Source organism: Simochromis diagramma, unplaced genomic scaffold, assembly GCF_900408965.1.
Source record: "Simochromis diagramma unplaced genomic scaffold, fSimDia1.1 OVJJ01000377.1, whole genome shotgun sequence".
Lineage (NCBI taxonomy): Eukaryota > Metazoa > Chordata > Actinopteri > Cichliformes > Cichlidae > Simochromis > Simochromis diagramma.
The window spans coordinates 382,315-404,797 of record NW_024387037.1 but is presented as its reverse complement, the minus strand read 5'-3'; the positions used below and the strand labels follow the sequence as shown (position 1 = coordinate 404,797).

Below are 22,483 nucleotides of genomic sequence, written 5' to 3'. Positions count from 1 at the left end.
AGACAATCATTTTATTGTAAATCAAACACGTGATCAAACAGGAAACAGTTTCAGTTATTGACACGCTAATTCATGAATATAAATAAAAGATGCATTCATTCGGTTCTGAATTTTCTTCATGGATTCTGATTGGATATCGATGTTTATTAAAGGGTCAGCAGTTCATAAAAACAAACGTCCATAAAACAGTAAAAACAAACAGGCAACACAAGCTCGCCCATCGGACCGTCCTGTGGGCTCGTTTAGTCAGAGGTCAGGTAAACATGAGGTTATCTTCAACATTCAGAGAGCGAGGAGGCGTTCAGTGTCGGTGGGACGTTTCAGAGCCCAGACAGACAGAAGGCTGCGTGTTCCCAGCTGCACGAAGGCAGCGTTAAGGTGATCTGCTGGTGTTCTGAGGTCCTTCAGGTGAGTCCACACAAGCGGAGGTAGAGTTTAAACACTGTCACAGAGGCTCCGCCCACACAGTGATGGGGGCAGAGACTTCAACAAGGCAAAGGCACTCACGGCGAAACCAACCAGCAGTGAGCGCACGGGCAGAGAACGAGCGTAAGGCTGAAATGTTTTTCTCACTGAATCATCAGCAAGCATGGCGTCTCCGTCCCTGCCCGGTCGAAATCCGCCCACACAGCCTAGTCGCTGAGCGAGTTAGCACGAACGCAACCTGATTACGCGACGCCGCTCTGGTGGCGCGTTTCTGCCAGAAGCTGAGAAGAACGACCTGACCTCTGCTCTGTCGTCAGTCGCATAAAAACACTCTAGGGTCCAACCAGGGCCCTCCTCGGGGGCGCCGGACACAGGTCAAGCTTTCAAGCAGTGACCTTTGCCCCACATCAACCCTTTTAAAACATCTGGAGTGAGGCTTCCTGTTGATTGTTTCTCCTTCCTGTAGTCCGGGCATCACGCCGAGACGTTGACATCACGCAGAGCAATGGTGGCAGTTGTCCCGGCGGCTCCGCCAGGGGAGGCAGTCGCCACGGCAGCAGTTGGCTCCTGCGGGGGGGTGGAGCCGGAGGAGGGAGGCAGAGCGGAGCCATTCTGATTGGTCGAGCTGGTCTGGAACAGGATTTGCTGCAGCGTGCGTCTGAGGTTCGGGTGCAGCCGCCGCTGTGTCTGGTAGAAGATCTCCACGGCAACACACTTCATCACCCCAGCAACCAGGTCCTCATACAGCGGCACTGTGTACATCCTGGACGTCTGTGGAGAGGGAGGGGCAAACATGTGACAGAGTAGCTGAGCGACCCCCTTAAAACTATGTCTGCTCTGATTGGCTGAACGTCGCAACAGGCAGGTGGGCGGAACTTACGTGTTTGTGCAGGAAGGCTCGCACTCGCGGCAGGTCGGGGTAGAAGCTGTTCCTCACCACCATCTGCAGCCAGCGGATCTGCACCTCGGCGTTCAGCCCGTCGAACAGCGACGAGTACGAGTCCGACAGGCTCGCCATCACACCTGCGCAGTGACATCATCATTCATCACTGAACCTTCAGTGGACACCTGTCACATCACTTCCTGTGTTCTGCGCGGTGAGGAACATCAAGGCAGTTTCTCAACATCTGTACTTGTGTGTACTTGTGCTCCGGCATCAGTCGCAGTACTGTTCCCGTCAAAGTAACAAATCTAACATCAAAATATTTAAATTCAGGAGGAAGCAGTTTCACCGGGAGCAGAAACGGCGTGCTGATGCGTGGAGATCCTGAACGCTGCTCCAACAATGATCTGATTATTTGTTCCAAACCAGCTGTCTGCCCTGAGTGTTTACTAACGCTATGTTGATTGGGAGACACGTGTCATGTAGTGATTGTGCTTCACTGTATGAAACAGATGATCCGTCAAAGTGCTGAAGATACTTTTTGAAATATCTTTTTCCTGAAGTAAATCTGCTGCATTATGTGTAACAGTTAAATTAAGAGGGGGTGGAGCTGTGATGTCATCACGTACACCGCCGTTCCAATAGCAGAACGATCGCGCTGCGTTCTCGGGAAGTCCGAACTCCCGTGTGAACTTACGGAGTCCAGACTAGCGAGGACGTCAGTACAGACGTGAGTACTGAGAAACGGCCCACGTCCTCGTCACCAACCATTTGCAGCAAACAGGAAGTCACATGACCCCTTTCATCAGTACTCGTATGTTTCATGCTGCGGAGTACAAATACTCGAGTACTTTGCACTCGAGCAGATTATTGCAGGCTCTGAATGATGTGTTGCAGTGTTTCTACGGCAACTTACTGTGCGGCAGCGGCGAGTGGTCCAGCATGCGGTCCAGGAAAAGGACGATCTGAAAGGTGCTCCAGGTCGAGAGGTCAAAGGTCGCGAGCGCCTCTAGGTCAGGGGGGTCAGCGTTCCTCCACAGGTCGCACAGATCCTGGACGGGCCCGATAAGAGCGCCGCCCGCTGACAGGTCTGGCTCGCAGAGAGGCGGGCCGCAGCCGCTCAGCCAACGCTCAAACTCTAGACCTGAGGGCGAGCATACACACAGGAAGTGATGTCACAGAGAAGACTAGGAGGCTGCTGACACACAGGTGAGCTGAAAGTGTCTCCTGACCTTCTCTCTTAGCGACGGCGGCATCCTTCAGCTCCGGGAAGTAAGACAGGAAGTAGTCTATGAGGTCCTGAGCCACCACGCTCTTAAACTTAAACTCTGAGATGTAATCCTGTGACACACACACACGATGCAAACGCTGGTCACATGACTCTGAGCAGCGCTCATGTAAAACATCCTGATGAAATGTAAATCTATGGAAACGTGGAGCAGAAGTATGTGGACACTGTGACTGTGAAAGTGACTCAGCTGCTGTCCACAAACAAACTGTCACAGTCACTGCTCGAACACACGTGACACATGTATGACTCCAGTGTGTGTGTGTGTGTGTGTGTGTGCGCGTGACTGTGTGTGTGTGTCTGTGTCACTGTGTGCGCGTGACTGTGTGTGTGTGTCTGTGTCACTGTGTGCGCGTGACTGTGTGTGTGACTGTGTGTGTGTGTGTGTGACTGTGTGTGTGTGACTGTGTGTGTGTGTGTGACTGTGTGTGTGTGTGTGTGTGACTGTGTGTGTGTGTGTGTGTGTCTGTGTGTGACTGTGTGTGTGTGTGTCTGTGTCACTGTGTGTGTGTGTGTCTGTGTCACTGTGTGTGTGTGTGTGTGTGTGTGTGTGTGTGTGTGTGTGCGCGTGACTGTGTGTGTGTGTCTGTGTCACTGTGTGTGTGTGACTGTGTGTGCGCGTGACTGTGTGTGTGACTGTGTGTGTGTGTGTGACTGTGTGTGTGTGACTGTGTGTGTGTGACTGTGTGTGTGTGTGTGACTGTGTGTGCGCGTGACTGTGTGTGTGACTGTGTGTGTGTGTCTGTGTGACTGTGTGTGTGTGTGTGTGACTGTGTGTGTGTGACTGTGTGTGTGTGACTGTGTGTGTGTGTGACTGTGTGTGTGTGTGTGTGACTGTGTGTGGGTGTGTGGTGGTGTGTGTGTGTGTGTGTGTGACTGTGTGTGTGTGTGTGTGTCACTGTGTGTGTGTGTGACTGTGTGTGTGTGTCTGTGTCACTGTGTGTGTGTGTGTGTGTGTGTGTGTGTGTGTGTGTGTGTGAGACTGTGTGTGTGTGTCTGTGTCACTGTGTGTGTCTGTGTCACTGTGTGTGTGTGTGTGACTGTGTGTGTGTGTGTGTCACTGTGTGTGTGTGTGACTGTGTGTGACTGTGTGTGTGTGTGTGTGTCTGTGTCACTGTGTGTGTGTGTCACTGTGTGTGTGTCTGTGTGTGTGCTGACCCTGAGGAAACAGTCGAAGCGTCTCACGTCTCCGCTGATCTCCGACAGATACGACACGAAGCAGAAACCTTTCTCGTAGGTGAACAGGTTCATCAGCGTGCTGGGGTTCACACCTGGAACAGGTCACAGTGATGTCATCTCACCTGTGCGAGTGGACACCACACCTCCGTCTGTGTGTGTGTGTGTGTGTGGGGGGGTCACCTGACTCAAACTTGACCTGCAGCCTGCTCACGGGGTTGCTGTCTCCAAGGAGACGCAGCTGTCTGTGGAGGGCGTCCAATCGCACAACAGTCTCCAGGCAGGTGAACGGCTCACCTGAGGGCGACAGGTAACCCGAGGTGACCAAAAGTATGTGGACTGAGGCGGAAGTCGTGTTTACTTTAAAAATCAATAATCAGCTGTTCGTGACTTCAGGTTCAAACACGTAAAACTGAAAATGTTTTAAAATCTCGCCAACAAAAACGTAAATTCTGAAACGGTGAACGCAGCGTTACCGTAGGCCTCCGTGGTGATCCTTCGCTGGGCGTACGTCGCCAGGCCTTCGCTCAGCCACATCTCCTCCCAGGTGGCGTTGGTGACGGCGTTGCCGAACCAGCCGTGGGCGATCTCGTGGATGACGTCGATCAGCAGGAACTCGCTGCTCTCCAGGATGGAGGCGATGATGAACGTGAGGCAGGGGTTCTCCATGGCAACGATGGGGAAGGAGGGAGGGAGGAAGACGATGTCGCACCTGAGGACGAGCCGTGTCAGCGTCGCCGAGGATGTTTTAAAGAAAGTTTGGTCAGAAACTTAGAGGCTCACCTGCCCCACAGGTAAGGTCCAAACAGGTCCTCGGCGACGCCCAGCCAGCGCTCCACGCTGCCCCCTAGCTTCTTCACCGCGCAGGACAACAGGCAAGGTTCCGCCCACACACGACTCCTGAAAGAAGATTGGCCGAAGGTCAAAATGTGTTTCTGCACAGATGTAAATATTTTGTTTATGATCATCTTTGACCTTTAGCTCACGTTTATCTTTCATACTGATGACGGATTTTCACTGCTTTACATTATTTGAATAACTCGAGCCTCGGTGTGCTGCAGGTTTTAGACGAATCAGCTGATTTAAACGACTAAATGAAAACGTTCCCAGACGCCTGGTGATGAGCTCGTCGTGTGACTCAGGTGTGACCCAGGGTGACCCCTGCAGGACACAGAGGCCTGGAGTGCCCCCCCCCCCCGATTTAACATCAGAAATATGAAAAATGATCTGTTTGTTTGCCTAAAATCATTTTTACTGTAACATGTTTCAAACTCACTCGTCGGCAAACACATCGAAATATTTTACATCGAAACAATATTTGGACTCATTTTGATAAATAATGAAAACGTTATTTTACGCGGAGCGACCTCGGCCCGACGTCTACGTGCTGCAGCTCGCCGGCCACCAGCGCCACCAGGTAGGAGGGTACAGGAAACTCCATGGAGAACTGGAAGACGCGGTCCTGTTTGGAGTACGAACTCCGAGACGCACTCATGAGGACCGTCACGCCATCCGGGACCTGCCGAGGAGGACGAGCAGAAACGGCGTGAGTGCAGGTGTTTAAGGAAACGCCTTCTGTCACCGCTCTGATGTTACCTGGGCTCCGTGTGACTCACCCGGACCGTGGCGGTGTACGTGCTCTTGACGGCTGGCGTGTCAAAGCAGGGGAAGAAGGAGCGGTTACACACCGAGTGACCCTGAGTGAAGACCAGAGGACGAACCTGACCGCAGGTGAGCTCCGAGTCCAGCCACCAGATCTGCAGACACACACACACACGGGTCACGCTGTGGTCACCTTCAGCATGCTCACGCTGTACAGATGCCGTGTCGTCTCCTTACCGCCGGCCCGTCCGTGGTGGTGTAGCGGACCGTGATCTGGACCGCCCGGCCTGGTTTCACCGCCGCGGTCGGCAGGCTGATGCTGAGCGACGAGCCGTAGTCGGTGAACGGGTCCACGCGGTACGTGAGGGACACGGGCTCCTGCTGCCCGGCCCCCGGCACCTTACAGTCTATGGAGTGGATCAATAAAGAAGGGTGGGAGTCCAGGATCAGGGAGCAGACCCCCGGCTGCACCGGAACCAGGTCCAGAACCAGCCAGCCGCTCATCTCCTTCACTGCAAAGTTCAGCCGCAGGTCCAGGTGGAAGTGACACAGCTGGAAGCTCCTGAAGTTCGATGCGGACGCCACATCCACCAGGGGGCAGCGTTGGGATTCCAGACCCAGGCCCGCAGAGGGCCGGGCCAAGTCCCCGGAGCACCGGCCCCCGGAGTCCGGCAGGGATTTACGGCAGCAGCACAGCGAGGTGGGCGCCTGGTGGAGCTCTGCCATGGTGAGCTAAAGCTGGGACCAAACCTGCTTAGACCGGAACCAACTGCATGAGACACGAACAAGAACACACCTGTGAGGGTCGGGAACACAGAGCAGAAACCCACCAGGCCCGCCTCAACGCTCAACACCCAGTACCGATGCCAACAGCACCCCAGTTTAACACAAATCCCCAAAACTACCTTTAACTCACAGTTTTAGTCCAATTAAAAAGCACATGATCCAATCCAGAGTCTAATCCTAACCACAGTAAACTGACACCCACCGGTGAACCCAGTACACAACTCAGGTACTAACCCAGTTTAACTCAGGACTCGATGCGTAGCCCAGTTTAGCCCAAATAAGTAACTTTAACACAACAAGAGGCTTAGCGTCAAAACTCCATTCAAAACCTCGTTAAAGAAACGTCTAATTTTACGCCTAACAGGACATTAAGCCCCCGGTGAAAACTCATCCTGTGTGTCCCTGGATCCTCGATAAACCCTGAAGTTTGTATTTTTAAATCATTTTAACATTTTATAAACAGTTTAGGGCCAAATGAAAACTTTTAATCCACATCTAAACCCAGCTTTACTGGTCAGCCCCGGCCCACCCCATTCAAAACCTCAATAACACAACATTGAATTTAATAGTCAGTCCGCTGAAGACTGAAAATAAAGCAGAATAAAGGCTTCGCTGAGCGTGGGCTGACCTTCTGCCTGCTTCTCTTAGATTTAAGGAACTGTTTGACGAGTAAACTTTGGCTCTTTGTCCATTTAAACAACATTTAATCAAACTTAGCAAACACTGACAGGCAGTGTTTAACAGCCCTACTTGTTAAACCGGAGTTAAACTTCATATAAACAACAAGTCCAATTAAGTCAGAGACCCGAAAGAGCTCCGACACCCGGGAGACTCTCAAAGCCCAGTTTAAAGCGCAGTTTTAGGGACTCGGAGGAGTTACAGTGGCGGCTAGCAGCGCTGGAAGTTAGCAGCTTTAGCTCGAAGTGAGTGAAAACAGCACTTTAAGGTCAGCGCGTTGAACTGACCTGGTTAGCAGAGCCGGCTAATCAGCGCATTAGCACGGCGCACTGTTGCGGCTTCACGGGGACACATTTAAGTAAAATCCATCGGGACCGCACGGCGGAAGAACCAGGCGGACACCGGCTCCCCGGGAGAGCTCAGCCCGGCTCCCTGCCCGCAGTCCCGGACACCGAACCCGCGTCCTCCCAGAGGGTCGACGGAGGCTGGAGGTGAGCTGTGAGTCCGAGACCGAGCGGCCACACACGGACACAAAGAGGCAGAGGACACCGGCGGAGACCCGGGGGACAGTCGAGGCTCCGCTCCGGACTAAACAGGAAGTAACAACAGCGGGAAAAAAGTTTATGCAGGCCGATGAGTGGCGCTGTGGAGGCGGGTACACGGAGCGAGAGGGCGGCTCCATCCAGTTACCTGTTCATCCACCCATCAACGTATCAGTCTATTGATTCGTTCCACGACCACGATGCTCCATGTGACACACAATCAACACAGGACTACATAACGTGCAAAGTGTGCAAAAACTGCAACAAACAAAACAAAAACAGTGCAAAAGAAAAGTGCAACAATGACAGTGGGTTGTGCAAAAGGTAACTTGATGTATTAAGGTGTGTGTGTGTGTGTGTGTGTGTTCAGGAGTCTGACGTTCTGGGGGAAGAACCTGTTCCTCAGTCTGGCAGTGAGGGCCCGGATGCTCCGGTACCTCTTTCCGCAGATGCAGCAGGTGTGACAGGTGTCTGTGATGGAGGGAAGAGAGGCTCCAGCCTCTCAGCTGCTCTCACTAACAGTTGTAGAGCATTGTGATCCGATACGGTGCAGTTACCATCCAGACAGTGATGCAGCTGCTCAGGACGCTCTCGATAGTCTCTCTGTAGACGGTGGTGAGAATGGATGGAGGGAGATGGGCTTTCCTCAGCTTCCACTGGAAGTAGAGACACTGCTGGGCCTTCTTAGTTATGGAGCTGGTGTTAACCAGGAGAGGTTCTCCACCAGCTGGACACCAAGGAATCTGGTGCTCTTGACGACCTCCACAGAGGATCCATCGATTCAACCATTCATCCACCCATCAACGTATCAGTCTATTCATCCATTTACCAGCCAACACATCAGCTCAGTGGAAGGATCGTGGTTTTCTGGAGTGTTCTGTGCACACTGAGGAGAATGGAAACATTAACATTGAAGCTCCCACACACAGAGCAGTACCTCCACCCTGTGGAAGGCAGACTCAGGAGTCTTCGCCACCACGACGTCCCAGTGTCCTTCAGACCCAGCCACACATGCAGACACAAACTAAAAAACGTAGTGTAGCTGTGCAGCAAGGACAGCTCAGAGCTGTACACTGGAGACACCAAACAGCCACCTCAACAGGACTCAGCTGTTCATCTGCATCTAAAGGTCAAAGGTCAGTCTTTGAGGACGCCAGTGTCCACATGTTGAACTGGAAGACAGACGGTTTGAACGAGGAGTGAAAGCATCTATGGCTGTGTCCCAATCCAGTGACCGCACGCATTTGGAGACCGATTATGTCACAGCGACGCAACGAAGGGTGTCCCAATTCGAAGTGTACTCCAAATGCAGTCAACAAATGTACCGTTCATGTCCCCAAATTTGAAGTGTGGTCCGGTGTACACTTCGTGGTCCCATATATCCCACAATTCATAGCGCGGTGGTGGGTGTGGATAATTTGTTCGGAAAAAAACGATGGATGCCTGAAGCGGAGCGGCCGAAGAGTAAACTTTTAAAAGTAAGTACTGAATATTATGTCACTTATTTATGTACAAATGTTTAATAATGAAGAACATTAAAACATTACTGTTGGTCACATGTCGGCAAAGTCATGTGACATTAGTGATGTTTGTACTAACTTGGTTTTAAAGCCTTTAAATATACGCCGTTCAATAGTCAACCTTAATCTTACAGAGATGTGATGATTTTATGGATAGTTAAAGTCAGTCATATATCCACAAACACAACAAGCTGAAAGTCAGTGATGCTGCTCGGTTTGCAGTCCTGAATATCACGGCACAAGCAGGATTCACTGCACTGTTAATGTGAGCTGTGTTATATTGCTGCCTCTGTTCGGTGGTGTCGAGCCAAACGGACTTTAACGTGTGTTTGAACGAGCTGACGGTTCACTCGTTAAGCTGAAAGAAAGATGCTTTAATCACAGCAGTCACACATGTGTCCACTGCACCATCTGGAACTCTTCTTGTTTACACTCGTAATAACACAAACACTAAATCCTGCTTCTCTGGTGCTGTTGTGTAGCAGTGTGTACACCTGAGACTGTCACCTGTCTGTCTGTCCTGCACTCTCTCTCTGTTTCTTTCTCTCTGATTGTGGAATAAAAGTATGAACATGTGTTTATAAGTTACACTTGTGTTTGAATCCTGCAGCTTATCACACATTTGATTTCCATGTGTGACGACTGCAAGTATCCAGAGTGAGGACAGACTGAGGGACCCACTGCTGCACATCATCTGTGAGGCTTTGCACCCCTGATGATCCACCAGGACAAACTCAGCAGTGTGTGAGGAAGAGGAGGAGGAAGAGCCAGCAGCAGCTGACAGATGGAGAGAATAGACAGACTGTTCCCTGTTTGTGAAGGACTGCTAGGAAAGTTTAACATAACTGTCTGTGCTGAATCAGTCTTATTAGGTAATGTTCAAATAATGTGATCATCCCAGTGTTTTCAGTGTGGGAGGAAGTACTCAGGGCCTTCAAGCTACACACTATGAAAGGCAGCAACAAGTTTAATGTTCAGAAACCTAAAGTCTGTATCAGCAGCAGAATGGAGCTAAAAATAAATGTTTGTTTCAGTTCTATGAAGCTTTGAGTATTTTGGATCAGTAGCACTGCTGTGTTTGTTGCATCATATTGCTGTAACTGTTTATATGCTTTATATATTCTGAGCTAAGTTGATCTATAGTGTTACATCATATTCTATAAGGATGTTATGTGTTTGTTTACTTCCTGCCCAGTTTGACCAATACTCGCCCGTACTACGAAGCGTGCGGTCGCTGGATTGGGACACAGCCTATGTCCACTGTGAACGACCATCTTTGAATAGAGGGCGGGGCTTACCACACCAACTGTCTCCCAGGGCTTTGGAGCGTGATGTCACGGGAGAGGGCGTGACCACCGAGGCGCCATTTTAGCAGGCCAAACAAAGGGCTAAAGGAGTGCAAGCATCAGTAATGGTTCGTCCTTGCTGTGTTGTCAGTTGTTAGATCGGACGATCGGGAAGGGAATAAGCTGGAAAACGGGCTCTCTTTTTACTCTTTCCCCACCTGGAAGCATCACGAGGGAGCTCATGTATCGGGTGTTACCAAAAGAAGACGTCTAGCCTGGATAGCAGCTGTGAGACGAGCTGATATCCAGTTCGCTACCATCCCCAGATATCTATTGGTGCTATAGACATTTTCATTCAGGTAAGATCCAAATAAGTTCATATTACTCTTTATAGCCTATTACTTTTATTTTCAATGCGCTCTGAGGTCATAGCAAATTAGAACAAACATCCTAATGAGTGATTTTGTAGATAAATGTTCTATTTATAGAGTTGCTAATTGTTTTTCATTATTGCAGCAAACCAGCCTATGAAATGGATGAAACACATCCTGACTGGGTTCCAGCGCTACACATGGGGCACTACGAAATCCCTGCTTCAAACTACATGCTACATACCACCATGCCAATCAGATTACTTCTTCCATGTGAGGGTGAACATGTGCCCCAGTGTGGTAGTAAAACCAGGGAAAAATACTATGGTGGCTGGGAAGTGCAAATCACATTTAAAACATCAACAACAAAATAACATTTCCGAAAACATTTTAACAAGTCTGCAATAACTTAACAAGTGGCTCTTGACAGAAAGGGATTGTCTGAAATACTGGAAGTGACTCAACGATTAGGCTTACTCCATATTTGTAGTACAGAAAAGTGATTTGTAGTCAGCTAAACGAGGGCTTTTCAGAGAAGTAATGTTCAGTTAATGTTTGAAGAGATTTTACAAAAGAGTATGGGTGAGATAATGATGTTCAGATTTTTAAATGTCATGGGGATTTTCTTAAGAAAATATCCAGACCTTAAAACCGTCATGGTCCACACTCCAGCCCAGCAGGTGGCAGTAAAGTGCCTTTAAATTAGCGGCAGAAGAATAAGCAGCAGCTAAACGCGGGATGTCGAGAAAGTAACTCCTCATTGCGCTTCGTTATTACCCTGAAGGTGCTCGCTGCAGTAAAAATAGCTGGAAAACGTTTTGCCCGTTTTGTGGCGTTAGCTTCAGCCTCTTCACTCCTTTTTGTGCTTCCTGTGGACGGTCTCTGGAGCTTTTGCGGGACACAGACCAGGCTGAAGGATCAGACACCTCAGGGACATCAAAACAGACAGAAACTTCTGAACAAAGTCATTTTGATATATGAATCACTTTTTGTTCTCTTCATACAGTCTATGCTATTGCAGTTAAATGGCACGTTTATTACCATGTTGGCTCCGGTTTTGTATGACGGACATGTTTGTTCTGGTTGAATGAAAAAGGTTTAACATCAAAACGGGGTTATAAGCACTCTCCATTACTAAACGTAGATGAGAATACAGGCTAAGCAAACATAAAAAGAAACCATAAAAAAACATCTTGTTCATGACCTGTGTAGGATGTTAACACTATTGCAAGTAAAAATAACTTCAACTCCAATTTTGAAAACACAACTTTCTTTTTTTTATTTTTTCTATAAAGCTCTGACTTGTATTGTGAGTCTGTGGTCTGGGAGAGAGTCTGTAACTCTGTCTGCAAAATACAGTAAATAATGACCAATGTTGGCCAATTAATTATATAGTTACTTCTTCAAAAAAGTAACTGAGTTATGCAAACAACAAAGTTTTTTGCAGCTGTTTACCTAAAAATGCAGCCAAGGCATTTTTTTAAACAAACATTTCAAACTATTTACAGAACAATCAGCTGTTCTGCATCAAATCTGATGCCACACAGATTATTTGTGCCGCTCCAAAAATAATTCCTGTCCACTATGAGATGAAGGAGAACAGCAGCCTGATACCTGCAGGCCTGACAGCAGCAGATGTGTCACTGCTGTAACACCTGTAACACTCAGCAGTCGCCTCATTGTTCTGACACACACAACAAAACTACACTACACACTAACTACACACTAACTACACAAGATTTGCGCTGAACGTCGCAAATCTCTCACATCTCAAAACACGCCGTCACTCTTAAAACTTCCCCCTCCCTAAACAACTAAATGCCATGTTGCCATATCATTTTTTTGATTGGTCGACATGGTACATTTTTCCACCAATAGGAAAGGTGGGGGGAGGTTTGTTTTTGTTTTTGCTCACAGGCTTTCCAGCATTTTCCTTATAAAACGCCGTTTTTACCGTTCCTTCCCGCAGTAAATATAAACAACGACAGTATTCAGGAAGAAAACCAAACATTGCAGATATTTTTATCATAACTCTGGTTTTATGTAAATGGCCTGTATTTCTATAGCGCTTTACTAGTCCCTAAGGACCCCAAAGCGCTTTACACATCCAGTCATCCACACATTCACACACTGGTGATGGCAGCTACATTGTAGCCACAGCCACCCTGGGGCGCACTGACAGAGGCGAGGCTGCCGGACACTGGCGCCACCGGGCCCTCTGACCACCACCAGTAGGCAACAGGTGAAGTGTCTTGCCCAAGGACACAACGACCGAGACTGTCGGAGCCGGGGTTCGAACCGGCAACCTTCCGATTACAAGGCAAAGTACAAGGCCACGATCGCCCAACGTGGCCGATCAACACAATTTAAAAACTGGTATAAAGTCCACACTTTTTCTGTCAATTGTTCCGTCTGTCCTGCTCACATCTCCAATGGTTGTACACTTTGTCATTAACGTGGCTTCACTCCACATCAGCCACGCCGCTTTGCTCGCTAAAACACCGGTGTCGGCATATAAGGACGCTGTCAGAACCTGTCAACCATGTTGATTAGCTGCGTATATACGAATGTCTAAGGAGGTTGGAAAGAAAAGCGTCTGGACTTCTTTAAGTTACTTGAAGACGTTTCACCTCTCATCCGAGAAGCTTCTTCAGTTCTAAGGTCAAATAGTGGAGAGTCCCAGATTTAAACCCAGTGGGAGTTTCCCCCCACAGAGGGACAAAAGACCCCCTGATGATCCTCTACCTAATCACATGAGCCAAGGTGTGAAACTGGGTGTGGGTCCCAATCAGCCAGGGTTTCGGGTGAGCTCATTGGTGTCGTAAACCACCGCCTCTGTTCAAAGATGGTCGCTCACAGTGGACATAGATGCTTCTTTCACTCCTCTTTCAAACCATCTGTCCTCTCTGTCCAAAATGTGAACATTGGCATCCTCGAAAGAGTGACTTTTGACCTTTAGATGCAGATGGACTGCTGAGTCTTGTCCTGTGGAGGTGGCTCTTCTGTGTTGTGCCATGCGCTTGTGAAGTGGCTGTTTGGTCTCTTCAATGTAGAGGTCTGGGCATTCCTCGCTGCACTGTACAGCAAACACCACATTGTTAAGTTTGTGTTTTGGAGTTTTGTCTTTCGGGTGAACCAGTTTCTGTCTGAGCGTGTTGCTGGGTCTGAAGTACACTGGGATGTCATGCTTGGAGAAAACTCTCCTGAGTTTCTCTGATACACCGGCTACATAGGGGATGACAATGTTGTTGCGTCTGTCCTTCTTTTCCTCCCTCGCTGGTGTCTGGTCTTCTTTTCTGTGCCTCTTTGCTGACTTTATAAACGCCCATTTAGGATAGCCGCATGTGCTTCCTTTACATGTGTGTGTTCCTTCTTTTTCCCTTCAGGCTTAGAGGGAACATGTTCTGCCCGGTGGTGTAGGGTCCTGATTACTCCAAGTTTGTGTTCCAGAGGGTGATGGGAGTCGAACAGGAGGTACTGGTCCGTGTGTGTGGGCTTCCGGTAAACTTCGATGTTGAGGTTGCTGTTCTCTTCAATGTGCACAGCGCAGTCCAGGAAAGGCAAACAGTCGTCCTTTGTGTCTTCCCTGGTGAACTTGATGTTTTTATCCACAGCGTTAATGTGCGCAGTGAAGGATTCCACTTCTTGTGTCTTGATTTTGACCCAGGTGTCGTCTACATATCTGTACCAGTGGCTGGGTACTCTTCCTTTGAAAGAGCCAAGAGCCTTCCTTTCCACTTCCTCCATGTAAAGGTTGGCTACAATAGGTGACACGGCGGAGCCCATGGCACAGCCATGTTTTTGTCTGTAGAAGCCTTCGTTGTATTTGAAGTATGTTGTGGTGAGGCAGAGGTCTAACAGTGTGCAGATCTGATCGGGTGTGAAGTTGGTCCTGTCCTCCAAGGAGCTGTCTTCTTGTAGTCGTTTTCTGACCGTCTCCACGGCCTCCGTGGTGGGTATGCAAGTGAAGAGAGAGACTACATCAAAGGACACCATCGTTTCATCTGGGTCCAGGGTAAGTTTCTGGACCTTGTCAGTGAAGTCGGTGGAGTTCTTGATGTGGTGTGGGGTGTTCCCCACGAGAGGAGCAAGGATGGTAGCAAGGTGTTTTGAAATGTTGTAAGTGGCTGAGTTTATGCTACTGACTATGGGTCTGAGTGGGACCCCTTCTTTGTGGATCTTAGGAAGTCCGTAAATGCAGGGTATGGTATCCCCTGGGTAAAGCCGGTGATATGTACGGTGGTCAATGATTTTGTCCTTCTCAAGGTCTTGAAGGCAAACTATAACTTTCTTTTTGTACCTGCTTGTGGGGTCTCGCTTTAAGGCTTCGTAGGTAGTTTTCACACCTTGGCTCATGTGATTAGTTAGAGGATCATCAGGGGGTCCCTTTGTCCCTTTGTTACTCCCACAGAGCTTAAATCTGGGACTCTCCGCCACCCCCTGACCTTAGAACTGAAGAAGCTTCTCGGATGAGAGGTGAAACATCTTCAAGCAACTTAAAGAAGTCCAGACGCTTTTCTTTCCAAGCTCCTTAGACTACAATGACCTGGATGACTGAGAACCTTCACAGACATATATACAAATGTGAATCGCATCATTGGCTGGACTTTGGGATAAGGTGGCATCGTTCTGATCCCATACGGGAGCAGCCAGTCACTTACTGACTAACCCTGCAGAACAGAATTGTTAAAGTTTTAATTTTGATTTCAATTTAGGTTAGATTTTTTTTCTGTGCGCACAGACCGAGCCAGCAGTGCGCAATGGCGGACACGCAGAGCTTAGAGGGAACATTGCTGTTAGCTGATGCTATTTGAACACGTATACCTTTCTGTCATTTAACATGGACATCTCAACATCCACAGTATTTCTGTGTCGCACTACAAATATATTGGTGTGGATCCAAAGTTACTCAGCAGCTGACTGGAGGAGAGTCGTGTGCTGTGACTTTTGAGATCAGTTCTCACCACTATATCCCTGCAATTGTTACTTTCCACAATAATTAGCTAACACAATGAAACACACCTTTCAGCTGTTCATGTGTTTTCAAACCAGGTTTTTGGATTTTTCCTGTCTGTAACGCACACAAAGTTGGGAACGTTTTTCATGTTTGACGTTTATTTTTTCCAAAGGAATAATAAACACAGTTCAGTGGGCTGCATACTGAACTTGATGGATACAACCAAAGTACCGATACCAATACTAGCGTTGGTATCGATACCATCCATATTTGGATCGATCCATCCACCTCTATCCTCTCGAGCTCTCTGCCGAGCCAATCAACTCCTCTTCCTCTTCTGTGATGTACGCTCTTCTTCCTTCATCTCTCTGACTGTGGCACTTTTTCCTGAACTGAAAGTGTCAGCTAAGCTCACGAACCCAGCTCGAGGCAGACTGCTCTGCTATTTATCGTTAACCACGTCTTTATGGTTCAGTCTCGCGCCGACTGAACCATGAGGCAGGGCGAGTCCGACTGTGCTATGTGTTCATGAAAGATGATGTTCGGGTGAAAATCGATGACGGCCCCGATCCTCTCAGAGCTTTGAGTGTTTGATGTGAGGTTTCAGTGTATTCTTGATTTCTCAGTATGTTGTTGATTCCCATTATTTATGTGTCTGCTATATTTTGTGAGTCTCGTCTTATTTTTGTAGTCTGTATGCTTCTGTGTTACGGTCCTTTCTCCATGTTTAGTCAGTAACTTCCTGTTTTATTTTGACAATCTTGTGTCTGGCCTTAGTTTTAGACCTGTAATAGATCCTGCACTGTGTGACCACGACGGGCAGGTAACGTGTCTTTAAACATGGTCAGACTGTGAGCCACAGAGAATTAAACCAGCTCTGAAAGAAAAAGGAGCTCCAGTGTCATACCTAATAAAGTGACCAGTACAGGCCTTCATTTCATCTGTGGTTTAAAAGAAGCTGATTCAGCTCCGCCCCCTTCAAGACAGTGTTCCTCTGATTGGCTGCTGCTCATAAACAGAAGGTCTGTCGTACTGCAGGTGGGTGGAGCCTCTTTGTGACAATATCCAGATCCAAGAGTAGAAAAACCTGTGAGGTAAGTTTCCAGAGTAGCTTTAACTCGTTACAAACTTCAAACGTGAACATCGAGCAGTGACCACACGACAGGAAGTAAGGAGGACAGGTGGAGTTAAAGTCAGTAGTTTATTTATAGGAACAGCTACAGAGACACGCTGACGTGTGCACAGCCCGAGCTCGAGCCCCGCACACTGCAGTCAGCATCGGTTTCTCGCTTTCACATTAAACAAAGACGTTTAAGAGAAAAAGAAACTCCATAAACGGAGGAAACAGAAACATCAGGATTAATAAATCGCTGTTTTCATGTGCGTGGGCGCTTCCTGGGTGGTCTGCAGTAAATGTCATGATGTCTAATCACGGAGCCACCGACACGAAGCCTGAGCGCAGCCGCTACACAAACACAAAGCGGCTGCGCTATGAGATTAAAAGCGGCATTTTTCACTGATATCAAACAAGTTACAGAATCATTAACAGTCCAACCGGACTAATATGTACTTACTGTGCTTCTCCTCTAGAGGGCAGCACAGGCTTCACTTACGAACTAACAATCAAATCTACACAAACGTGCAAAAAAGAGACTATAAAAATGTAGAGAAGCTCACGTGTGTCAGGTTAGAATAAAAACAGTCCTCTTTACATTCTGAATAAATTCATAAATAGCTGATCAGCTTCTGGATCAAAGGAAACCGCAGTCGAGGCGAAACAACATCGATAAAAACGACAAAGAAGATTAAAGTACAGCGTCCTTTAGCCCCGCCCACCAGACAACGTGACAGATGTTTGAAGCACTTCAGTGAGCACAGACCTGCTTCGCATCAGGTCATAAAAACGACGGTCACATGATTCGAGAGAAGAACGTCGCAAAAAAGCAACAGTAAGTCAGAGCGACTCCTGCGAGCGCCACCCTGAGGTCAGTTACAGTACAGCAGCTTCTTCGTCCTCATCCTCGCACCGAGATCTTGTTCTCCACGGCTGCCAGCATCGAACACAGCCGTGAGTTCTCATTGGCCAGCAGCTTGGACGGCTCGTCGAACTCCACCACCTGGACCAATTAGAGACAGGGAGGCAGAGCAGGTGAGAGTGTTAGCGGAGCTCGACAACACTTCAAACACAGATACCAGATCTTCTGTGTCAGCATACGCGACACGAGCTCGTCCACACACTTATGGTCACGCGTGTGTCACTGCTCAGTGCGAGGCGTTGTCTTGGACGCAGCTCCCGGGGCTGAAAATGAACACCTGAAACCTGCACTCTCTAAAACGGACACCAGGGGGCCATACCCGTCTGTTTACAGAGGTGTGTGTTATGTCTGTTTTTTCTCTTTTACAGGAAACAAAGTTTCGATTTTGGGGTTTTATACCTCTTGTTACTTTGATTACTAATGACACAGGTGTCTAATTTATTCTAGTGTTCCATATTTCAGGGAAATAGTTCCATTCCAAACCACTCTGAGCTCCGCCTCTCACCATCTGTGCGACTTTAATGTCACAGTTTTTATTTTCATCATTTAAAGAAACAAAAACCTTCAAACTAACATGTGACTGAAGCTTCAACGTGTTTACACTGATCTACTCACACACAACCAGCTAAGCTCCTATTGGCCGCGGTGGTGCATGTCTGAGCTCCTATTGGCCGTACCTGCCCCTGGTTGAGCACCATGATGCGGTCGGAGGCCAGGACAGTGTGGAGGCGGTGAGCAATGGTCAGCGTGGTGCAGTGGTGGAACGAGCTCCTGATGGTCTCCTGGATCAGAGCGTCCATCTCGGCATCCATGGCCGCGGTCGCCTCATCCAGGATCAGTACCTGAGAGAAGAATGAACCGATCAGAGACAGAGGACAGGCCAGGGGCGGAGCCACTCTGACCTCTCAGGTTCTCACCTTGCACCGTCTCAGCAGCGCTCGGGCCATGCACAGCAGCTGACGTTCCCCCACCGAGAAGTTTTCTCCGTTCTCCACCACCTCCGACTCCAGCCTCAGGGGCAGCTGGGACACCTGAGGGGCACATGACGGTCATATAATGTCAGTGTTACAAACACTTGTTGCTGAAGAAGAAGAACGGCGTGTGGTACACAGTAAGCAGCGTGACACTCACACACTCCTTCATGTGACTCCTCTCCAGGGCGTCCCAGATCTTCTCCTCGCTGTACTGGTTAAATGGGTCCAGGTTGGACCTGAAACACACACACACAGTCTGAGTGTGACACCTCCTCACGGGCCTGAAGCGCCTCAGGTGCTCTCAGGTGCTCGTACCTGACGGTGCCGCTGAACAGCACCGGGTCCTGAGGGATGATGGACAGTTTGCTGCGAAGGTCGGCCAACCCGATGTCACTGATGTCCACGCCGTCGATCAGAATGGAGCCGCCACAGCACTCCACCAGCCGGAACAAGGCCACGCCCAGAGACGACTTACCTGAAGAAACACGGCAAGCATCAGCACACCGCCTTCTACAGGCAGGGAGAGGAACTACACACACACTCACAAACACACACACACACACTCACAAACACACACACACTCTCTCTCTTTCGGGTCCGACCTGATCCGGTTCTGCCCACGATGCCGACCTTCTCCTTGGGTCGGATGGTGCAGGAGATCTTGTTGAGGACCAGAGGGAGGTTCTCCTGGTACCTCATCTCCACGTCCTTCATCACCAGCTCCCCTTCCTGCGGCCAGTCGGGCGGAGGGGCTCGACCTTTGACCCTGGCTGGCGCCTCCTGGGACAGGGACTGAGACACAGACGGCACATCAGAACCAGAATCCGACAAAGCCAGGAGATGCAGGTTAGAGGTACCGCCGGTGCAGCAGCTTCGTTTCAGATCCTGTTAAAAAACTACGAGTGCTTTTAATTTGGAGGAGTTTTAATCTGACAGGAACCAAAACTGAGCAGAACTGGACCGAGTGTAGAACGACCCAGCGAGGGGCAACAGTACCTGGATGTAGTGATGGATTCGTTCGACGGAGGTGAAGCGAGCTTCGGTCTCAGAGGCCAGGCGCACAGTGAACTGGAACAGACCTGTTAACTGACACATGATCCTCCACTCAGTGTTACTTCATTTCAAATACAGCACAGTTTCACAACAGCAACATCTCACAGAGCATCACACTGCAATCCTCAGCGAGGAGCACCTGGTGACAGTGGGGAGGAAGAAACCTGCGTTGGATTGACTGTCCATGAGCAGCGAGGTCAAAAATACCCGTTTACCTTAAAGGTCCTACAATCGACCAAGTATCCATGTCAATGTCACACACGGGCTGCTGTTAGCTGTCTGTAGCTTTAAATCAGCCAATGAAGCAGCCAGCGGGAGCAGAGTGGCTCACTCTGCACGCTGTCGCAGGTCATTATAACTGTAGAGAGAGAGAGAGCGCTCCATGGAGGTCTCGCCTCATAGGATGAGGATGATCCTGAGGAAGGTGGATCAGCTGAGAGCCGTGGAATAGAAGAATGGCTCGGTTCACTGCACTGGAGGGAGTGTTTACAGCAGTGGCGGTCATGGAGCCTCGCAGCAGTTACCAATGTTAGCTGCACAACAGAGCTACAGCAGCACAAAAGACTGTGTGTTATCAGCACACATCCAGCTGCCCGATTAGCACTCGCAGGAACTCGGTGAAGGCTACACGACCCACTGATGACCCGAATTCGGAACCCACGGCGACAGGACTCTGGATCAGCCCAAAACCACACAGGCGGAGCTTGTTAATGTGCTGAAGGCATCTGGGTCCACAGCCACCAAGAACACCATCGCTAACACACAGACAACATCCTAATGACTCAGAGAACCTTGGGAGAAAGTGTTGCTGTCAGATGATCAGACCTTCCCCACAGTCGGGCACGGAGGTGGCAGCATTCTTTGGTACAGAGCTGACGGACACAGCCACGTACCGTCAGCGTTGGGGAGTAAAGGGAATACATGTACCGCCGTTACGTATTTAAAATACAAAATATGAGTAACTGTATTCCGTCGCACTTACCGTTTAAAAAGGTGGTATTTAGAATACAGTTACTTTGTTGAAATAAATGGATTATACAGCGGTCTTTTCCTGTTTCATATGTTGGGCTGTCCCCTTTCTATTTTTGGTAATTGCACGTCGGTGGAAACCCAAACAAAACACTCATTAAGAGGCTCTGATATGAACGCAACAGGCAGAGTGTTACAGGCATCACCCTAAAGAATGTAGCCTCATGGGCGGTGTAGCCCAGCTGTAAGTAAGTGTTGGGATTAAATAATTTGCAGTCTCAATAACGCTATGCTTTTTATTAATAAGTGTTATAAAGTTATATAGTGCAGTATTAAGTGGACACAGCCCTGAAAAATAAAGGCATGAGACCATGTGCTCTTGGGAAGTAGAGAGCTGCAGACTCTCGCTCACGCTTGCCTGGGAAAATGTAGATAAGAGGGGACCATCTCTAGTGGAAAGTTACTGAGACACTGTTGTTTAGACTAGAATGAGAGAGCTTCTGTAATCAGACTGTCAGGGGCGCACCACCATTTTGAGATCCGCGGCAACGTGTCATGCAGGACGCATCTCCCTTCTAGAAGTAATGTGAAGAGAAATAAAGTTAAATGGTCTACTGAGCAGTGTTTTGTCTTCCATCAGATGCCTCTGAGGAATCAAAAAGAACTCGGTGAAGTGTTGATATTAACTACTGGGGGCTCGTCCGTGATTCCAATACGAGGCTAAGGAGGATGGATTGGGCGCAGTCTGGGGACTCAACCAGCGAAGCGAACAGAGACCAAATTGTATTCAAACTGAGCCACACTTATGGAGCTCCACAGTGCTGTTCCTGGTGTTTTGGTTAACATCTCCTGATGTTCCCATGTCACAGAAACAGGCTCTGTGTTTTGCCTTATATGCATCCACAGCTGTGCCACCAATTTACTCACATGGACTCTACGAACCAATCAGAAGCTTCTTCAGCTCAGAATGGAGTCGTCTGGAGTTTCCTTATTAATTAACAATAAACTTAGTGTACATGTACTCCTACATTGATGAAAGTGATAAAAATAGAAGCTCTGTCTCTCTTTATTCTGACATTTAACTAATTCAAAAGATATTTCAACATTTATTTATCCAAAACAAAACAAGTTTACTCTAAATTGATGTTGTACAGTAAAACAATGTTGTGTTTTCCATAAAGTGTAAATATCTGGTTTAAACTGTGAATATCCTGCTGTGTATTGAAGTTCCTCTTGTTTTGCATAGAAATATACTGAACAACATCCAAAGCATAATATATAAAATAACATCTACCAGAGTTTTTTCTGTGAAAGAAGCCCCTTGTGTCCATGCTTGTACATCAGTGCATTACTGAAACCGGTTTAGAGAGTTTGTTTAGCCGTGGAGGGAAACAACTGAAAATATGAAATAAACACACGTAAGCTGAGACTCTCTAAAGAAACAGCATTGTTGTTGTTCAGCTTTTCATTTCGCCATTTGTTGATTTACTTGAAGAGCAAGTAACGTAATATGGGTCAAGTGATCAGTTTGACATCAATATTTCGTGATGCACCGTCATATTTACATTATCTGTACAGTACGAATGATTTGCTTTGGTACCTGGTCAAACTTCAGCTCTCCTCTGCCTGCGTTTCTCCAACAGCGCACTCGCAGGCAGCAGCTGCCCCGCCCCGCTTAGTGTCTGAGTTCGGATCATACCAATATTAGGGGGGATTTACGCACAGTCGTAAATTCCCACAGTGTGCACTATGTGCTTCGAATATTGTGTGTAGTTTTTTGTTTTATACAGTTGTCAGCCAGGCATCTAACTATGAAGAAATTACACTCCAAAAGACCCCGGGCTTCTGACAAAACAACCCGGGCTTAAGCCCAGTAAGCCACCCCTTGTTCCGCCACTGGTGTTCACTACAACGCAGTGATGAAAGAGGCGTGTTT

The 22,483-nt window shown here is 48.4% G+C and overlaps 2 protein-coding genes across 3 annotated transcripts in view; both read right to left on the bottom strand.

Annotated features, from left to right (window-relative positions):
* Nucleotides 1-103: 103 nt before the first annotated feature.
* On the bottom strand, nt 104-7,660 carry rnpepl1 (arginyl aminopeptidase like 1). Its single transcript, XM_040043318.1, has 12 exons — nt 7,127-7,660; nt 5,613-6,144; nt 5,390-5,530; nt 5,141-5,292; nt 4,557-4,673; nt 4,250-4,485; nt 3,957-4,070; nt 3,756-3,868; nt 2,542-2,650; nt 2,226-2,453; nt 1,307-1,449; nt 104-1,197 (listed from the first exon to the last, which is right to left on the bottom strand). The coding sequence occupies exons 2-12, from the start codon at nt 6,099-6,101 to the stop codon at nt 901-903; spliced, it is 2,139 nt and encodes a 712-aa protein (XP_039899252.1). The 5' UTR covers nt 6,102-6,144; nt 7,127-7,660; the 3' UTR covers nt 104-900.
* A 9,042-nt stretch (nt 7,661-16,702) lies between these two features.
* Nucleotides 16,703-22,483, bottom strand: part of abcc5 (ATP-binding cassette, sub-family C (CFTR/MRP), member 5) — a 28,745-nt gene continuing 22,964 nt past the window's right edge. For both annotated transcript variants that reach the window (XM_040043398.1, XM_040043399.1), the window contains exons 24-30: nt 19,522-19,611; nt 19,128-19,317; nt 18,841-19,000; nt 18,683-18,761; nt 18,469-18,582; nt 18,229-18,393; nt 16,703-17,632 (exon numbers count right to left, since the gene is read on the bottom strand). In XM_040043398.1, the coding sequence (XP_039899332.1) occupies nt 17,531-17,632; nt 18,229-18,393; nt 18,469-18,582; nt 18,683-18,761; nt 18,841-19,000; nt 19,128-19,317; nt 19,522-19,611 (900 nt within the window). In that variant the 3' untranslated portion in view covers nt 16,703-17,530. The remainder of the gene's footprint in view (nt 17,633-18,228; nt 18,394-18,468; nt 18,583-18,682; nt 18,762-18,840; nt 19,001-19,127; nt 19,318-19,521; nt 19,612-22,483) is intronic.

Bases quoted from the DNA above. Each gene is read 5' to 3' on its own strand.
- rnpepl1 (XM_040043318.1), bottom strand. From the start codon at position 6,101: ATGGCAGAGCTCCACCAGGCGCCCACCTCGCTGTGCTGCTGCCGTAAA. The intron at 2,454-2,541 runs GTCAGGAGACAC...GCTCGCCCTCAG, and splicing joins CGCCGTCGCTAAGAGAGAAG to GTCTAGAGTTTGAGCGTTGG. The intron at 1,450-2,225 runs GTAAGTTGCCGT...GTCACTGCGCAG, and splicing joins CCACTCGCCGCTGCCGCACA to GTGTGATGGCGAGCCTGTCG.